Source organism: Gossypium hirsutum, chromosome D06, assembly GCF_007990345.1.
Source record: "Gossypium hirsutum isolate 1008001.06 chromosome D06, Gossypium_hirsutum_v2.1, whole genome shotgun sequence".
In the NCBI taxonomy this organism is placed as follows: domain Eukaryota; kingdom Viridiplantae; phylum Streptophyta; class Magnoliopsida; order Malvales; family Malvaceae; genus Gossypium; species Gossypium hirsutum.
The window spans coordinates 4,628,265-4,651,332 of record NC_053442.1 but is presented as its reverse complement, the minus strand read 5'-3'; the positions used below and the strand labels follow the sequence as shown (position 1 = coordinate 4,651,332).

The 23,068-nt window shown below is 30.1% G+C and overlaps 1 protein-coding gene and 1 long non-coding RNA gene across 2 annotated transcripts; one reads left to right on the top strand and one right to left on the bottom strand.

Moving 5' to 3' along the window:
• The first annotated feature begins 2,436 nt into the window (after positions 1-2,436).
• LOC107901450 (uncharacterized) lies at positions 2,437-3,853 on the top strand. The gene has a single exon (XM_016827466.2). The coding sequence runs from the start codon at positions 2,595-2,597 to the stop codon at positions 3,615-3,617; it is 1,023 nt and encodes a 340-aa protein (XP_016682955.1). The 5' UTR covers positions 2,437-2,594; the 3' UTR covers positions 3,618-3,853.
• Positions 3,854-16,263: 12,410 nt separating this feature from the next.
• LOC121218242 (uncharacterized) lies at positions 16,264-22,714 on the bottom strand. Its single transcript, XR_005914412.1, has 4 exons — positions 22,462-22,714; positions 19,185-19,267; positions 17,035-17,393; positions 16,264-16,959 (listed from the first exon to the last, which is right to left on the bottom strand). It is a non-coding gene; the product is annotated as an uncharacterized lncRNA (long non-coding RNA).
• Between the last annotated feature and the right edge of the window lie 354 nt (positions 22,715-23,068).

Here is a 23,068-nt window from a genome sequence, read left to right as displayed (position 1 = left end):
ATTGCACCTATTGTTAATGGTGAGATTAGAGAAAGCGAAGATGATGATGGTGTTAGGTGGTTCACCTAGCTTATGACAACGTGAAGAGTCGTCGTATATGGAGGTTAGAGCCTAATGAGTGGCTTAGAGAGAGAGAGATCCCCTTCACATACGAGGCTAAGGGTTTATATACACTTATCCATGATCCTAATGTGCCACATGTCATCTTTCTATTGGTGATCTTGGAGTAGGTTATTAAAGTAGTTTGCCACCATAGACCTAAATAGGGTGGTGATTGGACATACTATCAATCATTTTAGATGGGACGTGATAGTTGACATAATAAATGATGATTACCATATGGGCCCCACATGGATTCATACTTAATGAGTTATTTTGAAAAGATTACTTTGAGGGATAATTTCGAGGAGTGAGTGTGTGAGGAGTGTGTTTGAAATGTAGGGGTATAACAATAAGATTTCTTAATATATATTTAGTTTACTTTTATAAAAATAATATCTAGAATTTGTGGACAAGACATGGTGAAATAGAAGAAACCATTTCATGTTAGAGTCAAAATTGAGGACAAAAATATTAAATAAAGTTGAAGGGAGGGCTTATTCTAGAGGTGCTCATGGGCCGGGCAGCCCGGCCCGATAGCCCGCCCGAAATATGGGAGGGTTCGGGTAAAAATATAGGCCCGAAATATGGGTTTGGACAAAAAAAGAGGCCCTTTTTGGCCCGGGCCCGGCCCGGGCCGAATATATAATAAATATTTTTTTAAAATTTTAAAATATTTTTAAAATACTTTTTTTTTTATTTTTTATTTTTAAAATAAATTTTTACTATTTATTAAAAAATGGGCCGAGCCGAGCCGGGCTTAAGAATTTTTTTCGGGCCGGACCTAAACAAAATTTCAGGCCCATATTTCAAGCCGGGCTCGGGCCTAAGAAGCAGGTTAAATTTTTTTCTGAACACTGCCCAAACCCAACCCAGCCCGGCCCATGAACACCTCTAGCTTATTGAAGTTTGAATGTTATAAGCAAAAGTTAAATTGAGTAAGTAGAAAAAAAAATCCACTTTATCCGTTAGTCTATCTGTAGACCTAAAAGGCCTACGTAAGTTGTATATAGGCTTTGCTTTATGCATACCAAAATGGAAAAAAACAACAGAGACGCGAGCGGATCACGCAACCACACTTTTTCAGAAGCTTTCGGTACGCAAATTGTAAAAATCTGTTGTAAGCACTGCATTCTTTTACACCATTTTAAACTATTACCATCTATGAATATCTCATGAGATTCAGAATTTTAAAGGCATAGTGAGGAGGGACAGCTAAAAGCTGACAAGCTTAAATCCAGCTTTAACTTAAGATCCAACGTTAGGGTTGTCGAAACATTCTAGAAAAAAATTACATTCGCCAAATAACCAAGTAATATTGCAACACTAATTAACCACTTTGGTACAAAACAGAGCATCTCTCCATAGTTCCTATCCCCCACTAGTCTCTCTCTCTCTCATGATGATAATGATAACTATAAAATGAACAAGAATAGATTGATTACTTATATTTCCACGGTCTAAAATAAAAATCACAAACAAAGGCAAATCAAGTCTAATCTTAAAGCAAAGTGTTAGTGGATGGAGGGGGCCATTCTTTTCTCTCCCCCCCCCCCCCGCTCTCAAGTGCATTAACCCCCTCCCCCCTCATTATACCTTCCTTCAACTTTTTTCCCCTTTTTTTGTTTTAAATTTTCAACCCAATTTTCCCTCCCCTTAAAAATCTTTCGGTGTGTTTACTCCTTTTTTCCAAATCACATGCTGCATTTTATCCAAACTAAGAATATTACTATATGAAAATTGACCAATCTGTTTATATATTGTACTCTTTGTTGGTTGTATAGGCAACTATGGCAAGTAAGGGCATGGGCTCTTACAAGTTGAGGGTATGATGATGGGATCATGAAAAAAAGCTTGTGGACTTTAACCTTTTCTTTTTCTAATTTGATTTGTTTTAATATGTATTAGTAGATTAAAAAAAGTAAAAGTAAGGACCCAAAAAGAAACCTCACTTGTGAGCTGTGAAAAAGTGGCCCCATTTTGAAAGAGAGCAAAAAAGAGTTAATAGGAAATTAAAATGAGATACATATTTAAAAAAGGGTAAATAAAGCTGTCCACCATCTCCCTCCTTTCTATTTTAGAAACATAATCTTAACCCCACAACACTTTTCATTAAAAAAACACATAACACTTTGGTTTAATAAAAGATTTTGATATCTCACGTTTAAATTTTATTACATATGAATTTATTTTAAATTTAATTTGAATTCTGAATAGTTTATAGTGAATATTTTAAGTATATATGATGAGTCTCAAATTTAAGTATTGAAAATTTAAATTTTTTTTTTATAAATTGTGTCGACTATTGATTGACATGTTAGTTAATTTATGTGTATAATATATGTGTTTATTTTTCAAAATAAATTACAAGCCAAGGAAAAAGTTGAAAAGTGCCCATTGTCCCACATGTCAAAAGAAACCATTGAAGTTAGTTGAGGAAAGAGAATAAGAGGGAAACAAAAGAGAAACAAAATCAAAACAGCCCTGCCATCACCATGAAAGGAAGAAAAACCAAAGGAGCTCCTTCAGCAGATTTGCTAGTATGTTTCCCATCTCGATCCCGTTTAACCTTAATGCCTAAGCCCATTTCTAGTCCAGCAAGGCCATCGGAACCCAACATCCGCCACCACAATCACCGCCATCACCACCACCCTCTCATTAAGAGATCAAGAACCAGGAATGGTAGTGGAGTAGGCTTAGCTAGCCCTCTTCTATGGGCAAACAACAAGCAAATGAGACCCGAGATCACGGAACCGTCTTCCCCTAAAGTCACCTGCGCCGGGCAGATCAAAGTCAGGTCTAAAACCACCTCATGCAAAACCTGGCAATCAGTGATGGAAGAGATTGAAAGGATTCACAACAGCAGGCGTCACAAGAAGAGACCCGGTTGGATCGAGTCCCTTGGTTTTAAAAAGGAAGTGATGCAGTTCTTTACCTGTTTGCGGAGCATCCGTTTCGATTTTCGATGTTTCAGGTCATTCCCTCAATCCGATATCACTACCGAAGATGATGATGACGAAGATGAAGAATCTCAAGAAAACCATAACCATATCCATGATGATGACAAGGAGGCATCGAGAACCGTATTCTCGAAATGGTTCATGGTGCTTCAAGAGAATCAAAACGACGGACTTTTAAAAGAAGAAAAGGGGAAGTCCCATGACGTTGACGTTGTTGATGATGATGCTCAAAATGCAGTTCCACCTCCAAATGCCCTCTTGCTTATGCGCTGTAGGTCAGCTCCTGCTAAAAGTTGGTTAAAAGAGAACGTTAAAGATGAAGAAAACATACAAAACGATGATGAAGAAGAAGAATGCAAGAAGAAATGTGAGAAGAAAACAAAGAATTTAAGGTCATTAATGGAAGAAGAAAACAGAAAGACAACAACACAAAGCTTGGTGGTGATGAAGTACGACCTTGGTTTCTACAAAACTTGTTCTTCTGATACAGCCAAAGAGACATGGGTTGTTGGTGGATTCAAAGATCCATTATCTCGAAGTCGAAGTTGGAAGAGATGATTGGCTTTTCTCTCTCTTTTTCTGTGCTTTATTTTGAACATTTTCTCCTACTTGTATCTGAGTTCTTTTCTAGGAGGAACTGAGAATTGGAGAACTTAATCACCACCTATAGTTTTCCATTTGATTATTGATAATATATTTTCCATTTCTATTGTATGATTTGAATGTTTGTAGTTTCTATCATGAAATCTGTACAGCTTTCCACTTCTTTTCCATAGGAAAAGATTTTGCTGCCATTGTACATTAATTGTTCTTACATCCCTGAATTCTGAACCTTTATTTTTCTTTTGATTTTTATCACTCTTAGAGGGCTAATAATGTATAAATTTCTATCTCTAACTTGTATTATTTTTATCTTTCATAAAATTATTAGATTTTGATTAGATTTGAAGTTCAATCAAAGCAAAACTCCTCCACTATTATTTTTTCTATCCAAAAAACTCCAACCTAAAACTTTACCTAACAAAATTAGATTCTTTATCATTTTAACAAACAGATTTAACTATTATTGATGTTTGATCATTTAACTCATGAGAAAGGTTTGTATAAAATTGTGATTTCACGTCATCTCTGTCTCTTTTCAATAAGAGAATGATAAATCATATTTTTTCTCATAATTTTCACCTTTTTCTCCTGGTGTTTATTTATTTTTAATTTTGATGGATTTGCTTGAGCTAATTTCTATCTCTACAAGGGATGTTATAGCACCGTGAGTGGCATGATACTAAGACAATAATGAAAGAACCAGCAGAGTGTGCAGCAATACTCAATTGATCTTCAATGTAACCTTAAAACATGTCTATAATGTATATGTCTAGAAAACATGGAAAATGGACATCTGCACTTACTAATTACCAAATCTCATGTTTTATCATTAGTACTTATTAGAATTGGCAAGTTCATTACTTTGGAGAAATTTGAAATATATTTAAAATATTTTAAATAGAAAAAAAAGTTAAAAAGATAGCTAATGTAACATCTCATTACTTGACCCGATCATCAGATTCGAGTTATGAGATGTCATATTCGCTGTCGGAACAACTACGACCAAACTATATTCAATTTATACTATTAAATGATTAATTTCAACTAATACAATCATACAATACGATATATAGTTGTTTCTGGGTCTTAATTATATGAGCTTACGAAAGTTCTAAAGTCAACGCAAAGCCGAATTAGGACTAAATTATAAAGATTTCAAAACACTGGGTTAATATCGTGACGTAACATACTGAACAAGCCTCGTCACAACAATCAATACTCGACGTCGCACCGTAAATGACAACTTAATCTCATCACGACGACAAATATTCGACATTGTGACATGATATATTGTTTTCAAATTGTTAAATTTTGATACCTATTTGCAATCATCTAAATCACATCAAATTCATTTGCAAATATAACTTCAATCAAATCTACATATCCAATGAATCCCATTATAGCTAAACTACCATTTATGCATAAAAGTTGTCACCCATTTCGACAGATTCATTCAAATTCACATTACTATATATATCGGTATTTAGATACATTACCATATTTATTAACATTCCATAAGTTATACCTAACCAAATGTTATAACATTCTCCATTTCATATATATATATATATATATATAAACATATGTTCAATTGAAAATTGCTTACCAACTTTTCTTAAGAAAACAATTTGAAAAAGAAAAATTATTATGATGAGTTTAAATAAGTGTTATTATTGCATAAGCGTTTTAATGTCATTTCTTTGTCATAAGACTACCATATGAATTTTTTTTTAAATAATTAATTTTAAAATATCACGCCACTAAATTTAACAAAAGAATTTTAGCGAGTAACAACTGGACCTGAATTTTTAAATTCGAAAAGTTCAAAAATTGAATTCTTGAAAATAAAAAATATTACATTTCAAATGTACAAAATGCATAGGGACTTGGAACATAATTGAACCTTTAAATTTTTACTCTATAATTTATATATTTTTAAATTTAAAAAATATATATTTTTAGATGATAATATCATTATTATCATGCGTCACTATTGGCAAAGTCTTACATATCTCAAATTTAAGGATGTTACGAAAAAAATTAAAATAATAGATGGAAAATAATTCTATGTACCAAATTGAATAAAAAAAAACCAATCAATAACAGTATATTAGAGTGAGATACTTAAGCAATTTTTTATTACCTGGGATATGTGGAAAACTAAAAATAAAGAGTGAAATTAGAATATTGGTTGTCCTAATAATAAGGGTTGTCTAGTTTATGAACAAGAAGAAAGAAAGGATGTCTAATTTATGTCGAAAGTGATGCATGAACCACCTGGTTGTTGACTTAATTATGTGCTGTACATTGTCGTTGAATATTTGTTAACTTCATTTATTTGGTTTAAATCATGAAGAGAATAAACCCCCCATGGGACCGAGTAAGTTCCATTCAAATTAATTGTGGGTTCAATGTTTAGGTCAAATTATATTAGTTGCATTATTGTTAAAATTTTATTCTTTTCTCGTAAAAAAAAAGTTAAACCAAAATAAATAAATAAAATCGATGGGATGCAACAATTTTCACCCAAGGTTAAAGAGATTTTGAAGGATGAAAACTTAGGTGAAACTCGATTGAATTATGAGTGAATTTGTATAAAAAAAATAAATTGTATTCAATTTTTTTTAATATTTATTTGAAATTTGATTTTTAAATAAGTTTGAAAAAAAATTTTGAGGAGATCTCCTAATGGCCTTTTCGAAAGAACTTTATTTTCAGTGCGATGTATTTAGTTTCTTCTTTTTTGTCTTATGCTATAGTATTGTTAAAATATCTAATCTTATCATCATTACTGTTTTTACACTAATCGTGAGTGAATGCACTGCCTATCTAAAATAACCCTAAATATTAAAAAAATTATAGAATGGTAGACAGTTTTGAGTCATTGACCCGAAACTGGGCCTAGAATTTGAGCTCTAACATCTGTTGTATTTGGTGGCCTAGAAGCATTAATCATTTCAAACTTTCTTGATGCATTTAGGGCTAGTTTGGATGGGCGGTGTGTTTACTTCCGGTGAGGTTAAAAACAGCAGTGGTGGTGAGATTGGAAACAATGGTGGAGTGTGTGTTTGGATTCAAACGCAGTTGTAGCGGTGAGGTGAGAATAAAAAATGACTATTAAGGATATTAGATTAGAATTGATATATAATAGAATTTTTTAAAATTATTTTACTTTTTAAAAATTATTAAAATATGTGAATTTATAAATTCATTTAATAAAATATTAAAATGTTTCTTCTAATATTTTAATGAATTATATAATCAATTTAAATTATTTATTAGATAAAATGATAATTATTTTTAATTTTTTATAGTTAAATTATTTATTAGATTTTACAAATTTAAAAGTTTACAACCTACTTTATTATCATTACTCACCACTAATTTTTGCCAAGTACCCCACTTATTTCTGATGCAGAAACACCATGCAGTTCCTTCGACCTTTCCTATTTGAAGCATATATATGCTAATTTTTGTTGCAAAATTTTTTGGATGTAGAAAAGAGAAGATAGAAGAAAAAAGCTGCAATGAGTGAATGCAATCCTACCCCGACATTGGGTGATAAATACATTTTATTATTGTGCTTCTGAATATTGTTAGTATTTGCTAGTCTCTAAATGCTTGCCCGAGAGTTGTTTGATAAAATGCCTGAGAAAGGTTGCTTGCCGAATGAGTTTAGCACTTTACTGCATGACTACTATCATAAAGGGAAGTTATCTGAAGCAAATGCTATTGTAAATGAGATGATGAGAAATGGTTGTGTCCCTAATACTTGTAATATTTTGCTGCATAGCCTATGGAAAGAGGGTAAAATATTGGAGGCAGAAGAGTAAGGGTATTTTTGTCTGTTAAAAATACCAACAGTTGAAATCTCCAGCTGAAATCTCCATTGCTGCTGAAATCTCCTGTTGATTTTTAGCTGACCAGCTTGGTGGGGATGCCTGCTCACTGGACTGACCTGCTGAACCAAACAGCATACCAGTGAAGTTGGCACCATATTTTCCCCCCAACTACACCTTACTGGCATTAAAAGCCAAACCAAAGGAAGCCTTAGTCAGGCCTAGAATTCGATTGAGCCATGTTGGAATTGACCTACAAACTATGATCTTCTTCATCTTTTAATGTGAGTTTTTTTTTAAATAAGAAATTAGTTAAAAACAACAACTATTTTGACAAGTATAATTTCATTTTTTAAATGACATTGAAAAATTAGAATTTTGAATTAATATGCTAATTGAGTTTTAGCTCGACTGACATGGGCATGGTTGCTAATGCAAGATGACGTAGATTTGAGTACACTGAAACATATAATCCTTCTATTTATGGATTGGGGAGGGACTAGGGATAGTTCTAAGTATGGTATCAAAAAAAGCAAATATGATAGGGAGATAAACAATATGAATCTAAAAACAGTTTGCATCTAGAAACATGGATAACAGAGAGAATCGATATGAATTGCTCATCTTCGTAAAAAAAAAAAGAAATAAATAAAGTGAATCACTCAACCTTGAAAAGAAAAGCTCGTGACCATATTTATTAAACTAAAATCTCCATTTTTTATGCTTGGTCAAGCCAAATACTTAAATGCTTTTAATATGCTATAGTTTAAAAGAAATAAAAAGTCGTAAAAACTAATTAAAAATTCAATTTTACAAGTATGATTCACTAAATAAATATCTAATCTCCTAAATAAGCTTTAAGTAAGATAATATTCTCATAAACCATAATGAATGAGTTTAATTTACAGGTATTTCTAAAAATTAAATATAAAACTCATTTAAATAATTAAAATCTTAAGCTAAGATAAATATCTGTTGAAAAAATATTGTCATCTTGTTGGATTGCAACCTTTAAAATCTTGGCTATTGTTTATTGTAACATTTGAATCTTAATTGATATGGAACCTTAGAACCAAGAAATGTAATGACCCAAAATTTACAAGCATCGGAAAAGTACATTATTGGGCCTCCGTCTTAGTAAACTGAGTCAAAAAAATATTACTTGAAATAATTATGAGTTTAGTTGAGTTCTTAATTAGGTATTAATTGGGTGAATTTAGTTTAATTAAGAGAAATTAGGAAAAATGATTAAATTGAATTAGAGGTAAAAGTTGAATTATAGATTAATAGAAAATAAAAAGGATTAAAATGACAATTAAGCCATTAACAAAAAAAAATAGGCGTATAAGTGATAAAAATATGAGATTTTTATGTTATGTATATTATTTTATTATATAATATAATATAATATAATATAATATATTATATTATTATATATATTAAATAAAGTAAATAGATGACAAATGTATGGTAAAAATTGAAGACATGTGTAATAGTAATAATTACATAGGTACACTTGTAATAAAAATAAATATGTGCTTAATTAATAAGTAAAAGATTTTTTTAATAAGATATTATTAATGTTATTAGTTAAAATAAAAGAAATATAGTAAGGAAGTAAAACAAAAAAGAAAAAGAAACAAAAGAAGAACAGAATAGAAACAGAGAAAGAGACGAAAACAAGGGAAGGAAAAGGGGAAAGAAAAGAAAAGGGGAAAATTGGATTTTAAAGCTTCAAGCTTAATTGGTAAGTTAAATTTATCCCTTTTCTCTTAATTTTGATGATTTAGAAGCTTTAAAACAAAGTTTTGTTGAAATCAAGTGGAGGATATGGAAGTTTATAGGTTTTTGAACAAGTTGTTAAATCAGGGGTTTAGTTTATAGAATTTCTAGTTAGAATAGACAAAAAGATTGATTTGTAAACTAAGTTATAAGTTTTACATAGTTGGAATTAAGTTATAAAAAGTCTTAAATTAGGGTTTAATTATGAATATTGAAAAGTAGAGTTAAATATGATAAGACATTAAGTAGAAAAGAAGTATGAATTAAGTTAGAAAAATAAGTAAGCTTAGTTAGAATTAAATTGGGAATAAGTAGGAATTGAATAAAATTTAATTAATATTATTATTATTTTTAATGCTGTAATTAATAGTGAAAATAATTATTATTTTCGTAGCTAACAAGGAAAACGAGGCATCGGCATCTAAAGGAAAAGAAAAGATCGTTGAGGAGTAAACGTGTATTCCGGGTTTATATTACTATAACTTAAACTATTTACTAAATGCTATATTGAAATATATGTGAATTGAAATAATAGATGTTTTGAATTGTTTGAATGTTTGAAATTGTGTGGAAATGAATTCGAAATTGGAAAAGTAAAATAATACTCTATTAACTTATCGGACTAGATTGGATACAAATGGCATGCCATTGGATTTGTGATGTGGTGATGAGATTTGTAGTTCGGCCGAGAAGATGATTACATTATTATATACTTCGATTTATCTGAAGAGGCATTTAATGCCTTATTGGTGTGTTCTGGAGGATTTAAATAATTTCGGGTGTGTTTAGGTTGGATATTCTGGTGTGTTTGGGTGGAATTTTCGTATCTGTCAGAATTCGAGCCTTGTTAATAGGGTAAATAATTGAAATGAAAATTTGAAAATGAAATTGGTTGATTTGACACTATATAAAAATATGAGAAAGAATGTATGAGTTAAATTATAAATTTAATTAGTATGTAAATATATATATAAATTTAAAATCTATGGAATGATATATGAATATGTATATTTAATTTAAAGTAATTTATAAGATTATGGTCAATATTTGAAATTTTATTATTAAATAGTTTAATTTATAGTAATACCACTGAGTATGAAATACTCAGCGTACGGCTGTTTCCGTGCGCAGGTTGTAGAAGTCAAGTACTGAATCAGCATCCAAAACCAGACCCGACTTCAGCAAATTTTGGTGATGTATATTTTCTTTTAGTAATGTGGCATGTACATAGGATGTGTATAAACGTTATTATGTTTTGAATGTAAATAGTTAAAAAAGTTAGTATTATAAATCTAAGAATTTTAATGAAAGAAATTTATCCATTCCAATTTAATTAGTACATTGATAAATTTAAATTGATATTGAATTAATTGGGTTTGATTAGAATGTATTTAGAATAGAAAATGTGAATGCGAAATGAATTGGTTGAATTGGTTATGTTTGGAAAATTTATGGTTTTATTTGCAAGAGGTTTAATGTAAAAATAAGCAGAAATGCTGCCGAAATTTTTATAAAAAAAATCGAATGAAGTCAATTAGTAATGTTTATATGAATTTATGATTTATATTTTTTTTAATATGTTGGTTATTTATGATTTGTTTATTTGTAAATTTTTAATATGTCCGGTAATGTTTCATAACCCTATTCCGGCGACGGTTTAGGGTTAGGGGGTGTTACAAGAAAATTCAAAAAATCAACAAAAGAACATGATTTTAATGTAAAATTAAGAAGGAAATTTATTTTACGTCACCTCTAATCAACTTGTGACTTAGCAATAATGATAACAAGAAAATATATAAGGTAAATGGCTAAACCTTGGAAAGGAAGGCTAATGGCCAAGTTTTTTAAACTCAAATCTCCATTCTTTAATGCTTGGCTAAACTCCTAACAACTAATTAAAAAATTGGTTTTGCAAGTCTTATATAATTGAATTCTAAATAAATAAATATTTAATATCCTAAATAAACTCCTAAGACATACTAAATTATCCTAACCAACCATAATTAAGGACTTTTATTTCTAATAATTACATATAAAACTCCTTTAAATAATAAAAATTTTAAACTAAGATAAACAACTCGAATCCTACTTGAATTCATATAAGACCAACTTTCTTTTTGGTGACAAAAATATGAGAGTATCTATTACAAAATAATATTAGTATCGGCAAGACTAGGCATCAAGAGTCATCTATCTAATCGTATATGGTCCGCAACCCTTGAAGGAGATGCATGAAACATTTTGGGATCAATGGGTAATTCGTTCATCAATCCGACCAGAATTGTAACCACCCGATAGTCAGGAGTGTCGGAAACTGTATTTCCGAGACTCCGTTACCGTAAATTGGACTTGTAAATATTTATAGTAAATTAGGCTTTGGTTAGGTAAATTTGTATGAATTAAGAGTAATTAGGTAAAAGGACTAAATTGTATATAGGGTAAAAGTTGAATCATAGATTAAAGAAAAATTAAAGAGACCAAAGAAGAAATTATGCCATTATCTTTAAATGAGGCGGCATAAGGATGAAAATATTATAAAATTTTAATTAAAATATATATTATTATAATATATTTACCTTAAGAATTAAGTATATATATTATATTATATTATAATAAAACAAATAAATAAAGAATGAATAAATAAGAAACAGAGAAATCCAAACGAATTAGAAAAGAAAGAAAGAGGAAAAAGAAAAGAGAGAAATGAGAATGAGGAAGGGACTTAGGGGTTTCAAAGTTTTAAGTTCAATTGGTTAGTCAATTTAGTTCCTTTTTCTTTTAATTTTTATGTTTTTAGAATCCCGGTGTTAAATACTACCCGACCTATGCCGAAATTTTAGAAATTATTGAGTTTTTAGGTGTTGTTAATGTTGAATAATTTTAGTATTAGGGATTAAATTGATAGATTTTTAAGCTACAAATGAAAAAGGATTAAATTGTAGAACAAATAGTAAATTTTGTGTAATAGGGACTAAATTGTAAAAATTTGAAATTTAAGAATTTATGTGAAAATAAGGAGTTGAATTTAGTCTAAAGTGGAATTTACATGAAAATAAAGAATCAAATGTGAAGAATAAAAGTTAGTCTCGGTTTAGGGACTAAATTGAAATTTAGGCAATATTTGAGTAAAAATTGAAATATTCAATATGAAATTAAATTGTGTTGTATTGATGATTTTTAATTGTTCTAATTCTGTAGCTAACGTCGTATCGGAACCCTCGACTAAAAAGGGAAAAGATAAAGTCGACGAGGAATAGCTAAGAATTTCTAGTTTGTATTTCTATAATATGAATTTAGTTGTTAATTGTTATAATTCAATTTAATGTATATGGTAAGTGTTGAGGTGAGAATTATTGTGTTTTGTAATTGAAATTGATTGATTTAGTATGTGATAAATTTATTGAATTTATATTGATTGAATTGGTATATATATTGAATAAATTGATTATTTGAAAAGTGAAATTAAACCCTATTAACTGTATCGGGTTAAGTAGGATATAGATGGCATGCCATAGGATTGGAAGAGTTCAGGGATTTCTTTGACTTCGAGTCGATAAGACACTAGGTGTCAAATTATTACTTCGGATATATTCGATGAGGCAATGGGTGCCAATTTACTTCGATTTAGCCGATGAGATACTGGGTGTCAAATTATTACTTCGAATTATCCGATGAGACACTGGGTGCCAAACTGGTTTGTTTTGGTTGGATCCATATATCCGTGTTAGTCTGGTCGTGTTAATAGGGGTAAATGAATAATAAAGTTTTATAATTGATATTGAAATGGCATGGCATGAGAAATGGAAGTGAAATAGTGAATTAAAAATAAAATGTGAAATATGTTGTAAATACATGGAATATATGAGTTATATACTCATGAATTGAATATGGAATGGATAATGTCGTTGTTTAAATGAAATGTGAAACAAATTATGAAAAACTATTTATATAACAAGTATGAGAATTGGGATATTTGTGAAACAAATGAAATATGATATGCTATTATGTATGAATTCAAAGAGTTGGCATACGGTAGTTATGATTTTTAAATAATATTAATATGTGTTTATATTTCAAATATACACTTTTAATCTCTTATCTTTAAATATTCGAATTATAGAAATACCACTGAGTTTATACTCAACGTACGGTTTTGTTTTCCATCCGCAGGTTAGGTACTTAACTTATGATCGCCGATTCAGCATCCAACAACTATCCCTAACTCAAATGTGGCGATATCTATCTTTTGTGTCGGCATGTACCTAGGGTGTCAAATTAATAGTTATTTTGTGGATTGAATGTAAATGAAGTTATAAGTTTAATATTGGTTTGGTATATATATACATGTGTTTGTTTTTGAAGTTTTATTATGGCATGTTAAATTGATGTTTAAATATTCATAAACTAGGTAAAATGGATTAAATTAGGTATGTTTATAATTTGAATTTGAATGGTGTTTTGATAATATAAATTGATGATATAAATGTGGTACCAATGAGGGTACATTGGTTAGGCACCTAGGATGATTATTTTGATATGTTTTGAATGTGTTTGAATGTGTTTTGAACTAGTTAAACAAATGATTTTTGAATTGCTTAATGTCCAAGCTTGCAGGGAATGGTAAACTTGTTATTTAAGGTACATTCTAGCCATATGGCCGTGTGAATCTTGCAGCTTTGAAAATTTTATTATTTTTCAAAAAATTCTCTGAGTTTCGAATTAGTCCCGATTTGTTTCTAACACGTATTTTGAGCCTTGAGGGCTCAAATAAGGGACATTGCGTATGAATTTAATTGGTTTTTGACCTGAATACTATATGATATCAAGGTTTAAATTTATGTATGTTTGATCGATAAGTTTCGATAATGCTCTGTAACCCAGTTCCGACGAGGGATACGGGTTGGGGGTGTTACAAGAATATGATGAGCAAATTTTGCATCCTTTGATATTTGCTTAATTTCCACACGTCAATCACATTTGCATAGTTATTGAATTCTTAAATTCAAATCTCTGTTCGACTAACATTTGATGCCTTTGTGAATCCCCTTGATGGCTAGAGCACAATCAGTCTCAATGATATATCTATCCCAATTAGGATCCCGAGCCACCCGAAGGACATCATAGATAGCCCAAAGTTCTGTTCTCTCTACGCTACATCTTTCAATGTTATGTCCTATCCCCCACATCCATCTACCATACTCGTCTCTTGCTACTGCTGTTAAAAAAGCCAATCCCAAGGACAGAATGCGAGCTCCATCAACATTCAGCTTAAAAGAACCAGGAGGTGGTGGATTCCATACTTGATACATGATATGATTCCTAGAGGAGCCACCAAAATTACTTGGCCTTTGCTTAATAGATCTCGTGCAATACCATGAAGACTGAATAACATTTTCAACATTAAAAAGGTCACCTTGAAGAACTGCAAAATTCTTTTGTTTCCAAATCTTCCAGCATACAATACCAAATAAGGACTGCCAATCTACATCCTAAAAGATTAAGCCGAATTTGTTCCTCAAATTAGCCGAAAGCCAATCCATCAAGGGGTAGGACAAGAATTGAGGCAAAACCCTCGACGGGATAATTTGCTTCCACACCTCTCGTGCATGACAATAATCCCTAAGAACGTGAAGACAGGATTCATCGACACTCCCACATGTCTTGCATGAAGGATCTTTCGAGAGACCTTTTTACATTGCTCCGCATTAGTTAGCAGACGTTCCTTAAAGACCAACAAAAAAAAATGACAAACCCTTTATGGACCAACAAGCGACCAACTTTAACTATATAAATAAAGACCAAATTATGCTATTATACCATACATAAGTTGTGAGTTTAATTTATGTACCTTAATGAAGTTATTTTAGTTTCTATACTTTTTAAAATTTGAAATTTTAATCTTGACAAAAACAATAGTCATTAAAGTTGTTAATATCTGTTATTTTTAAAATCTTATGTGACAAACATTTTATTACATGTATAATACCATGTCAGCTTGCTATTTCCACATAATACTCACAAAAGGGCATTCCAATTTTAATTAATGGATTTAATGGTTATTATTTGAGTAAGGACTAAATTTTGGAAATTATAAGAACTAAAATGATCAAATTATAGAACATTGAATAAATCTACCACTTAGCATAGTACAAGACTAAGGGCACGTTTGGTTCGCTATAATGGAATAGAGGTGTAATGGAATAAAGCTGTAATGGAATAGAGGCGTAATAGTAATTCAATTGTTTGGTTGAATGGAATGGAATGGAATAGAACTATAATAGTATTCTTGTGTTTGGTTGAATGGAATGATGTTGTAATAGCATAAGGAAAAAAACTAAAATGATTAGAATACCCTTAGCAGAATTTTTTTAGGTAGATGATTATTGTTATTGTTATTAAATTTTAATAAGATTATTAATATAAATAATAAATAATTTAATCATATTTTAACATAATTATTATTAAATATAATTTAATAAAAATATATAATTTAATAAAATTCCTAATATTAAATATTCTTATATGAATTTACTAAAATCATAATATATAATACTATAAAATATAATTTAAAATAATTATTATTAAATATAATGTAATAAAATTCTTAATATTAAATATTCTTATATGAATTTACTAAAATCGTAATATATAATACTATAAAATATAATTTAAAATAATTATTATTAAATATAATTTAATAAAAATATATAATTTAATAAAATTCTTAATATAATTATTCTTATATGAATTTACTAAAATCATAATATATAATACTATAAAAATAATATATAATCTACTTTATTATTTTTAAACTGCAATACATATTTAATGTGCTAAAATATCATTAGTGAAACAAATAATTTAATTATTCTACAATGAAAAAAATATTAGCAGTAATAAATAACTTGAGAATTATATTTTGCATAAAGATAATATTCATATATTAACAAAATGTTACATGAAATTCGTGAAATTCTATGTCATAATACATATGTTATACAGTTTTACAACATCAAAAAGTTAGAACATTGTAATAACATACCATCCCAAATATTACAAACATAAAAAGTTAACAAAATATCATCAACAGAACCATGATTTTTAATGGTCAGCAAGAAATCTTCTGACCCATTCCAACCGCACATCAGAAGGTAAACTAAAGAAAATGCTCGATAGCACTCATCCACAGTTAAACCTTCTATTTCACATAAGGTTGAATATAAATTTATAGCTTTTTCTTGGATGATCTGGAATTCTTCTGACTTTTGTTGAACTACCACATTGGAGGCAATACTCCTACTGATTTGTTCGCCAATGGCCCATATGTTTTCCGCCAATAAAGTGGCAGCATCATGAAATGAAGAAGAAATGTGATCAATTGCATCAGAATTCTTTTTTTCTTCTTTGATGATGTGGAACCCCCTTGGTGACTATCTGGTTGCGGTTCTGTAGTAGAAACATCCATGTCATCCAAAGAGACATCAGCTTCGCAGTCATAGATTTCGTTTCTTTCTTCATTAATATCTGTAGTAGGTACATCCTGAACATTTATTTCTTCAATAACATCAGCGGCTGTTTGAGCATCTTTCACAGTCACTCGATCTTTTGCGTAGATGGTAATAAGTTGGTCGTAGTAAGGGCAACTACGATGTCTGAATTGACTGACTTCTTTATGACTATAAAAATGAAGAATTCATATTAGTTATAAGTTTGGTCAAAATAAGATAATAAAGACTTGAAATAATTCTTACATTTAAATAAGAGTTCCAAACCGCATCTTCAGCAACAACAAGCTGCCTATGCTTATCCCAACCAAAACCGCTATTGTTTTGGCCATTAAGCATGTCATACACGATTGACCAATCCCTTTTCAGTACCTTAATCCTCGATTCAATATTAAGTCTAGCCTTCAACATTGCATTGGGTAAAGCTTTTTCTAACATTTTTTCCAACTCGTTTAAATAACCGGCTTTGAACCCCGTATCAGCATTAAAGGTTCCAACATTGTGCAAGTCCACCATACGGGAAACCAACGCTACATCTTCTTCTGGAACCCATTTCCTTTTGGTTCCTCGAGAAGTTTGGGAAGAAACATTTGATTCTGAAACACCTAACATAATTATCATCAGAAAAAAAACAAATTAAAATTAAGTTTAATATCATGAATCAAAAGGTGAACACTTTATAAAATTAAAATTAAGTTCAATATCATGAATCAAAAGCTCAACACTTTATAAAATTATAACACATGATGAATGAAAAGAAATTAAATTATAATTCAACAAGTTTAGTACAATACAATAAACAATTCAAACACCATCAAAGCTTCACAAACTAAATACATAAAATAACATAAACAAATTAACTCAAACTCATCTTGTCCCTAAACCTAACTAATTTCTAGATGCTTGCCATTCATCGAACATTTGGTTGGCTAGTTCCATCCTCCAAGTAGCCCATGCATCCGATGGATGAATATTTACGATATTCGGTTCATCGTCATCTACCACATTACTAGGTAATCCTTCTCCCAACTCCGCTTCAATAGGATCAATACTCATATGGGTTCGAATAAAATTATGGAGCAAACAACATGCAATAATGATTCTATTATGCACCCTTACAGGATAGAATGATTGACTTCTAAGTATTCCCCATCTAAGTTTTAATAACCCAAAGCATCTTTCAATAACATTACGTGCTGAGGCATGTTTCATATTAAAAAATTATTCCGGAGTACTTGGTTGATAACCTTGACGCCACTCATTCAAATGAAATCGTTGTCCTCTAAAAGGTGCAAGAAATCCCTCACAATTTGTGTATCCAACATCAACTAGATAATAACAACCTATAAAAAAAATTTAAATGATTAATTCCCCAATAATGTTTGATCTTAAAGAATAATTCAAAGTCCCTTAATTTTGTACTTTACTAGAGGAACTTTTAGTCTATGTCTCCAACTAATGACATCTCGAAGAACCTGTCCATCAACAACAGAACCTTCCCAACCAGGAAGAACATATACAAATTGCATATCAGGTGTACATACACCTAACATATTTGTTGCTATGTTACCTTTTCGCGTTTGATATCTAGGTTTATCAACTGTTGGAACCTTAATCTTGATGTGGGTTCCATCTAAAGCACCTAAACAATTCTATAACACATGTATAAAACCATGAGTTAGGATACTATATTTAAATCTAAATCAACTAAATTATGTAGAAGCTATATATAGAACTCACTCCAATACCTTAAACCATTTCCATCTTGGGTCTGTAGAATTAACTGTAATTGACTCTGCCTTTTTAAATAACACATCTTGTAAACGTATGACAACATTTAAAACATGGTGAAATGATCTGCTAACAGTGTCCCCGGACCTATTAAAGTGATGCTTGATAATTCGATTTTTAAGGTGATGGGAAATGATATGTAAAAACATTTTCACTTGCTCATCAACAAGCATGTTCCTTGACGACTTCAATCCCCCTAACGTTTGTAACATCTCACATAGTTTAAAAAAGGAAATTCTATTCATCCTAACTTGTTCAATACAGGTCTCGTCACTAGCATTTATAAGCCTTTTCACATAATCTCGTTTTGTATAAAAATCTAAAATATAGGACCTAATCCTTGGTCTATAAGTATGTAGGCTATGGATGGCACCCAATATAAGTAAGAACCAACTCGCAATTCTACAGATTTGCAACCATATTGTCAATGCAATACCAATTCTTTTACGCATCACACTTTGTCCTATTAAAGGCAGACGAGCCATTATTGCAAGATATTAAAGTGTTCTATATCTTCAAATCGTAGTAAAATGGTCACATTTCTCCATTACTAATTTCAATAACAGTAAAATAAAATTAAAGAATTTAATTGCCAAAAAACTTACAGTGATTTAGTGAATACAAGACGCTCAACTATGGGTGGAGGAAGCAATCAAACATGCCAAAGAATTCAAGTTGCAATAACACACTATCAAAGAAAAATGAACAACACAAATTTAGAATCTTTATGAAGCAAAAAATAGAAATTAAAATTATCTTTGCAACTTGAAATTCATTTCTTTATCAAATTAGTTGTCATGATATAAAAGCACTTTAGGCCTCGATAATACAATCACAGATGGCATGCCTTAGTCTATTAACCAAAACCTTATGTAGAATTAGACTACCCTTGTGAGGTGAACAAATTTTGAAAATAGTCTAGAGCAATTTCTATAAATTATTCGTCCTCAAAATCTTTGATCATGTTATTATGTTGATGCTTTGTAGGTATATGAATAATTGAGCTAAAATTAAAATTTCATCTATATATTGAATTAAAATTAAAATTATATTTATACAATTGCACCAAAATAAAATTTTTAAATCACATTCTACATCAAATTAAAACAATTAAAGACTTTGTAATTATTAAAAGGTATTTAATAATTAAATATATAATTTAATTATTTTTATTTTAATACATTGGAATATTAAAAATAAAAAAATATTTAAAATAAAAAAATATAATTTAATTATTTTAATTAAATATATAATTTAATTAGTTTTATGCATTTAATTATTTTTATTTTAACAAATGCATTATTTAATAAATTGAAATATTAAAAATAAAAAATATCCAAACTTTACTTGAATTGCAAAAATAAACAAATGCATTATTTAGTAAATTGAAAAACAAATGCATAAAACCAATCCATAACAATAAAATTAAAACTTGAATAATAATTGAAAAATAATAGTTAAAATTAAAAGTAATAAAAATAAATTGTTTTGCACTAACTATTACAATAGTCACTCAAAACTGATTTGAAGCTAGTCGAAACACTAGTTGCGCATATTCTCAGTAGAAATCAACTCTTAAAACTTAATCAATCCGAATTAATCATCTGCTAACAGTTTGACTTCCATGCTTATCAAACAGTTCACTAGTGTTTACTAGTGTAGATATATAGCAATATGACTATTCTCGATTAAAATGAAACAAACAAGGTAGTCGAAACACTAGTTGCGCATACTCTCAGTAGAAATCAACTCTTAAAACTTGATCAATCCCAATTAATCATCTGCTAACAGTTTGACTTCCATGCTTATCAAACAGTTCACTAGTGTTTACTAGTGTAGATATATAGCAATATGAATATTCTCGATTAAAACAGTTTACTAGTGTTTGAGAAATTCAATTGGGAGACTAATAAGACATCTTAATTGACCTATGCTATCATTTTCTCAAACATGGCATAGTCAAACACTTTACAATGTTATTTGTTTAAGAGCTGCGAATTGCAATCTTAATCAACCTCAGGTTCTGCATGGCATAGAAAAAGGAACTGCATAGAAAAAGTAATCCATATACAAGAGGTATCTTTAGATATAAAAAGTAATCCATACTGTTTTGCACATACATATTTAACTTTATAAAGAGAACAATATAGCTCATGGTGAATAAATAAAAAACAGGGCAAGTTTCATATTCATTAGGCGCAAGGTGAGCAGATTCTCAGTAGAAATCAACTCTTAAAACTTGATCATTCCCAATGGATCATACTTAGCCCAACCGAAACTTATATAGGACTCAAAATAGTGGCATAAGCAAAGAAACAAATTTATTATAACGGTGCATGAAACGAGCAACAACAACTTTCCCAACATTATTGATATCTTTTTGTTGTAAATATAGATTATTATGTGAAGGGAACAAATATATATACCGTGAGTGATAGATATCATGTCCGTCTCAAGTGTGTAGTTATTTTTCATTGTTTATTTTTCCTCACAATTAAAGACTAGTATTTCGAAAAATAATAAGGAGCTCCATAGTTGTAAAAGAGCTTTATTTTACTAATACCTACAGCTAATGAAGAATGGCAAGAAATGTTGTAAGTTATTTATCTAAGAGTTGCGAATTGCAATCTTAATCAACCTCAGGTTCTACAAAAGTGCAAATAATTTCTTTCTAAAATGAGAAACATATTGTCAATACAAAATCTTAATCGACCAACTAGAATCAGCATCCTCAATAAAAAGACTTGTCAATGATTAGACCCTTAAAACATTGACAGGAGGTATGCCTCAATGGGATCAGTACTTTAGTTTTAACATCTATAAACTGCTTTAAATCTAATTAAATCAAGAAACTACATGGCATAGAACACAAAAGAAGGGCCAAGTAGAAAAAAATCATCCATATTAAACTCAGTTATAGGTTTGCAAAACTCTATATGGCAAGCTTAATAAACATAAAGCGATAAAGGAAACGCTATATTAAACTCTATGTTAAACTCAGCAAGTGTAGATAAAGGAAACGCAGGAATCCTGGGGTGGGGTTAGTCATAAACTAATTAGAGATCAAAACAAGGTTAAGCTTTGAACATAGCATCCCGGGACCATCCCATAAATATAGTCCATGAAAATTTTAAGTGTAAACATAAATTTAAGTGTACACATACATGATGCACTTTCACCTACTGAAATCTCTTTAGATAAAAGGTTGCATTTCTTAAAACCCAAAAAGCTTTTACATCCCATATATCAAATTGGATATGTTAAAAACAATGTTTAACACAAAATTAAGAAGAAAAGCATATAATCTTTATGAAATGCATCTAAACTACTTTGAAGCAAAGCCAGTTAAGAGAAATCAATACCGAACTTCTTTTTCTTTTCCAATAAAGAAATTTCATATACAAAGCATACCAAATTTATAGATCCTAATTTTTTTTTCCTTCCATATCCAAGAAAAAGGAACATTCAAAGTGAATATCAAATTTGCAAATTTGGGTTTGTCTTATTTCACCAAGATATCCAAAACAAAGCACAACCACAATAGGAAAAATTCACATTTGCAGAACAAACAAACTTCTTTGAAGCTAAAGTAATCACTTTTAGCATGACAAAGACCTTTTATTCTTTTTCCATTTTGAACATTTTTTATACCATTTTCATGTTCATATTTGAAGTTTGAATGGATAAATACAAGCGATAACAGCAACAGAAAGCGAAAAGAGACGGCCCAAGAAGATGCAGAAAGTATATCAAACCCAATAATTGGAAACTTGCTTTGCTAGTTTATATCCAAATATGAAACGGGAAAAGAAAAGTTAAAAGAACTGAAATAACTTTAACTAAAAAAATCAGAGAAAGAAAAATGGAATCAAAGGCACTTACTGTAAATAAGGACGTTCAACTAGAAGGAAGATGAAGATGAAGATGGCGAATGGATGATTGATTTTTCGTCGATTAAAGAGCTAATTTCTAGGGTTCAGTTTGGGGATAAATGTTGAGGAAGAAATCTGCAGAAGTGAGTGAAAACGATGAAGAACAGACGCGTGCTATTTTGGTCCAAAAAGGGGAAAATGTTATTACGAGTGGTTTGGAATAACAATTCAGACAAACGTGCCCGGAATGGCTATTACAAGACCGCACGCAATAGGGATGGAATAGAATAGTTGACTGAATAGAAAACTGTGAACCAAACATGGAATAGGGACGGAATTACTGTACTGCACGGAATAGAGACGGAATGGAATACTAATTCCATCGAACCAAACATGGTGTAATAGAATTTGACTTAACCTGGAACATTTATAGGTTCTGTTTACATTTACTTAGAATGTATAAACATAAAATGCTAAATTTGTTATCATACAAATTAAAATTATGTACAAATAACTGATCGCATATCAAATTGATAAGATCAAATTCTTTTAATTTTTATAAAAATAAACAATTTGCTGAAAATAAAAAAATTATTGAAAAACTGGGAGGGAGAAAG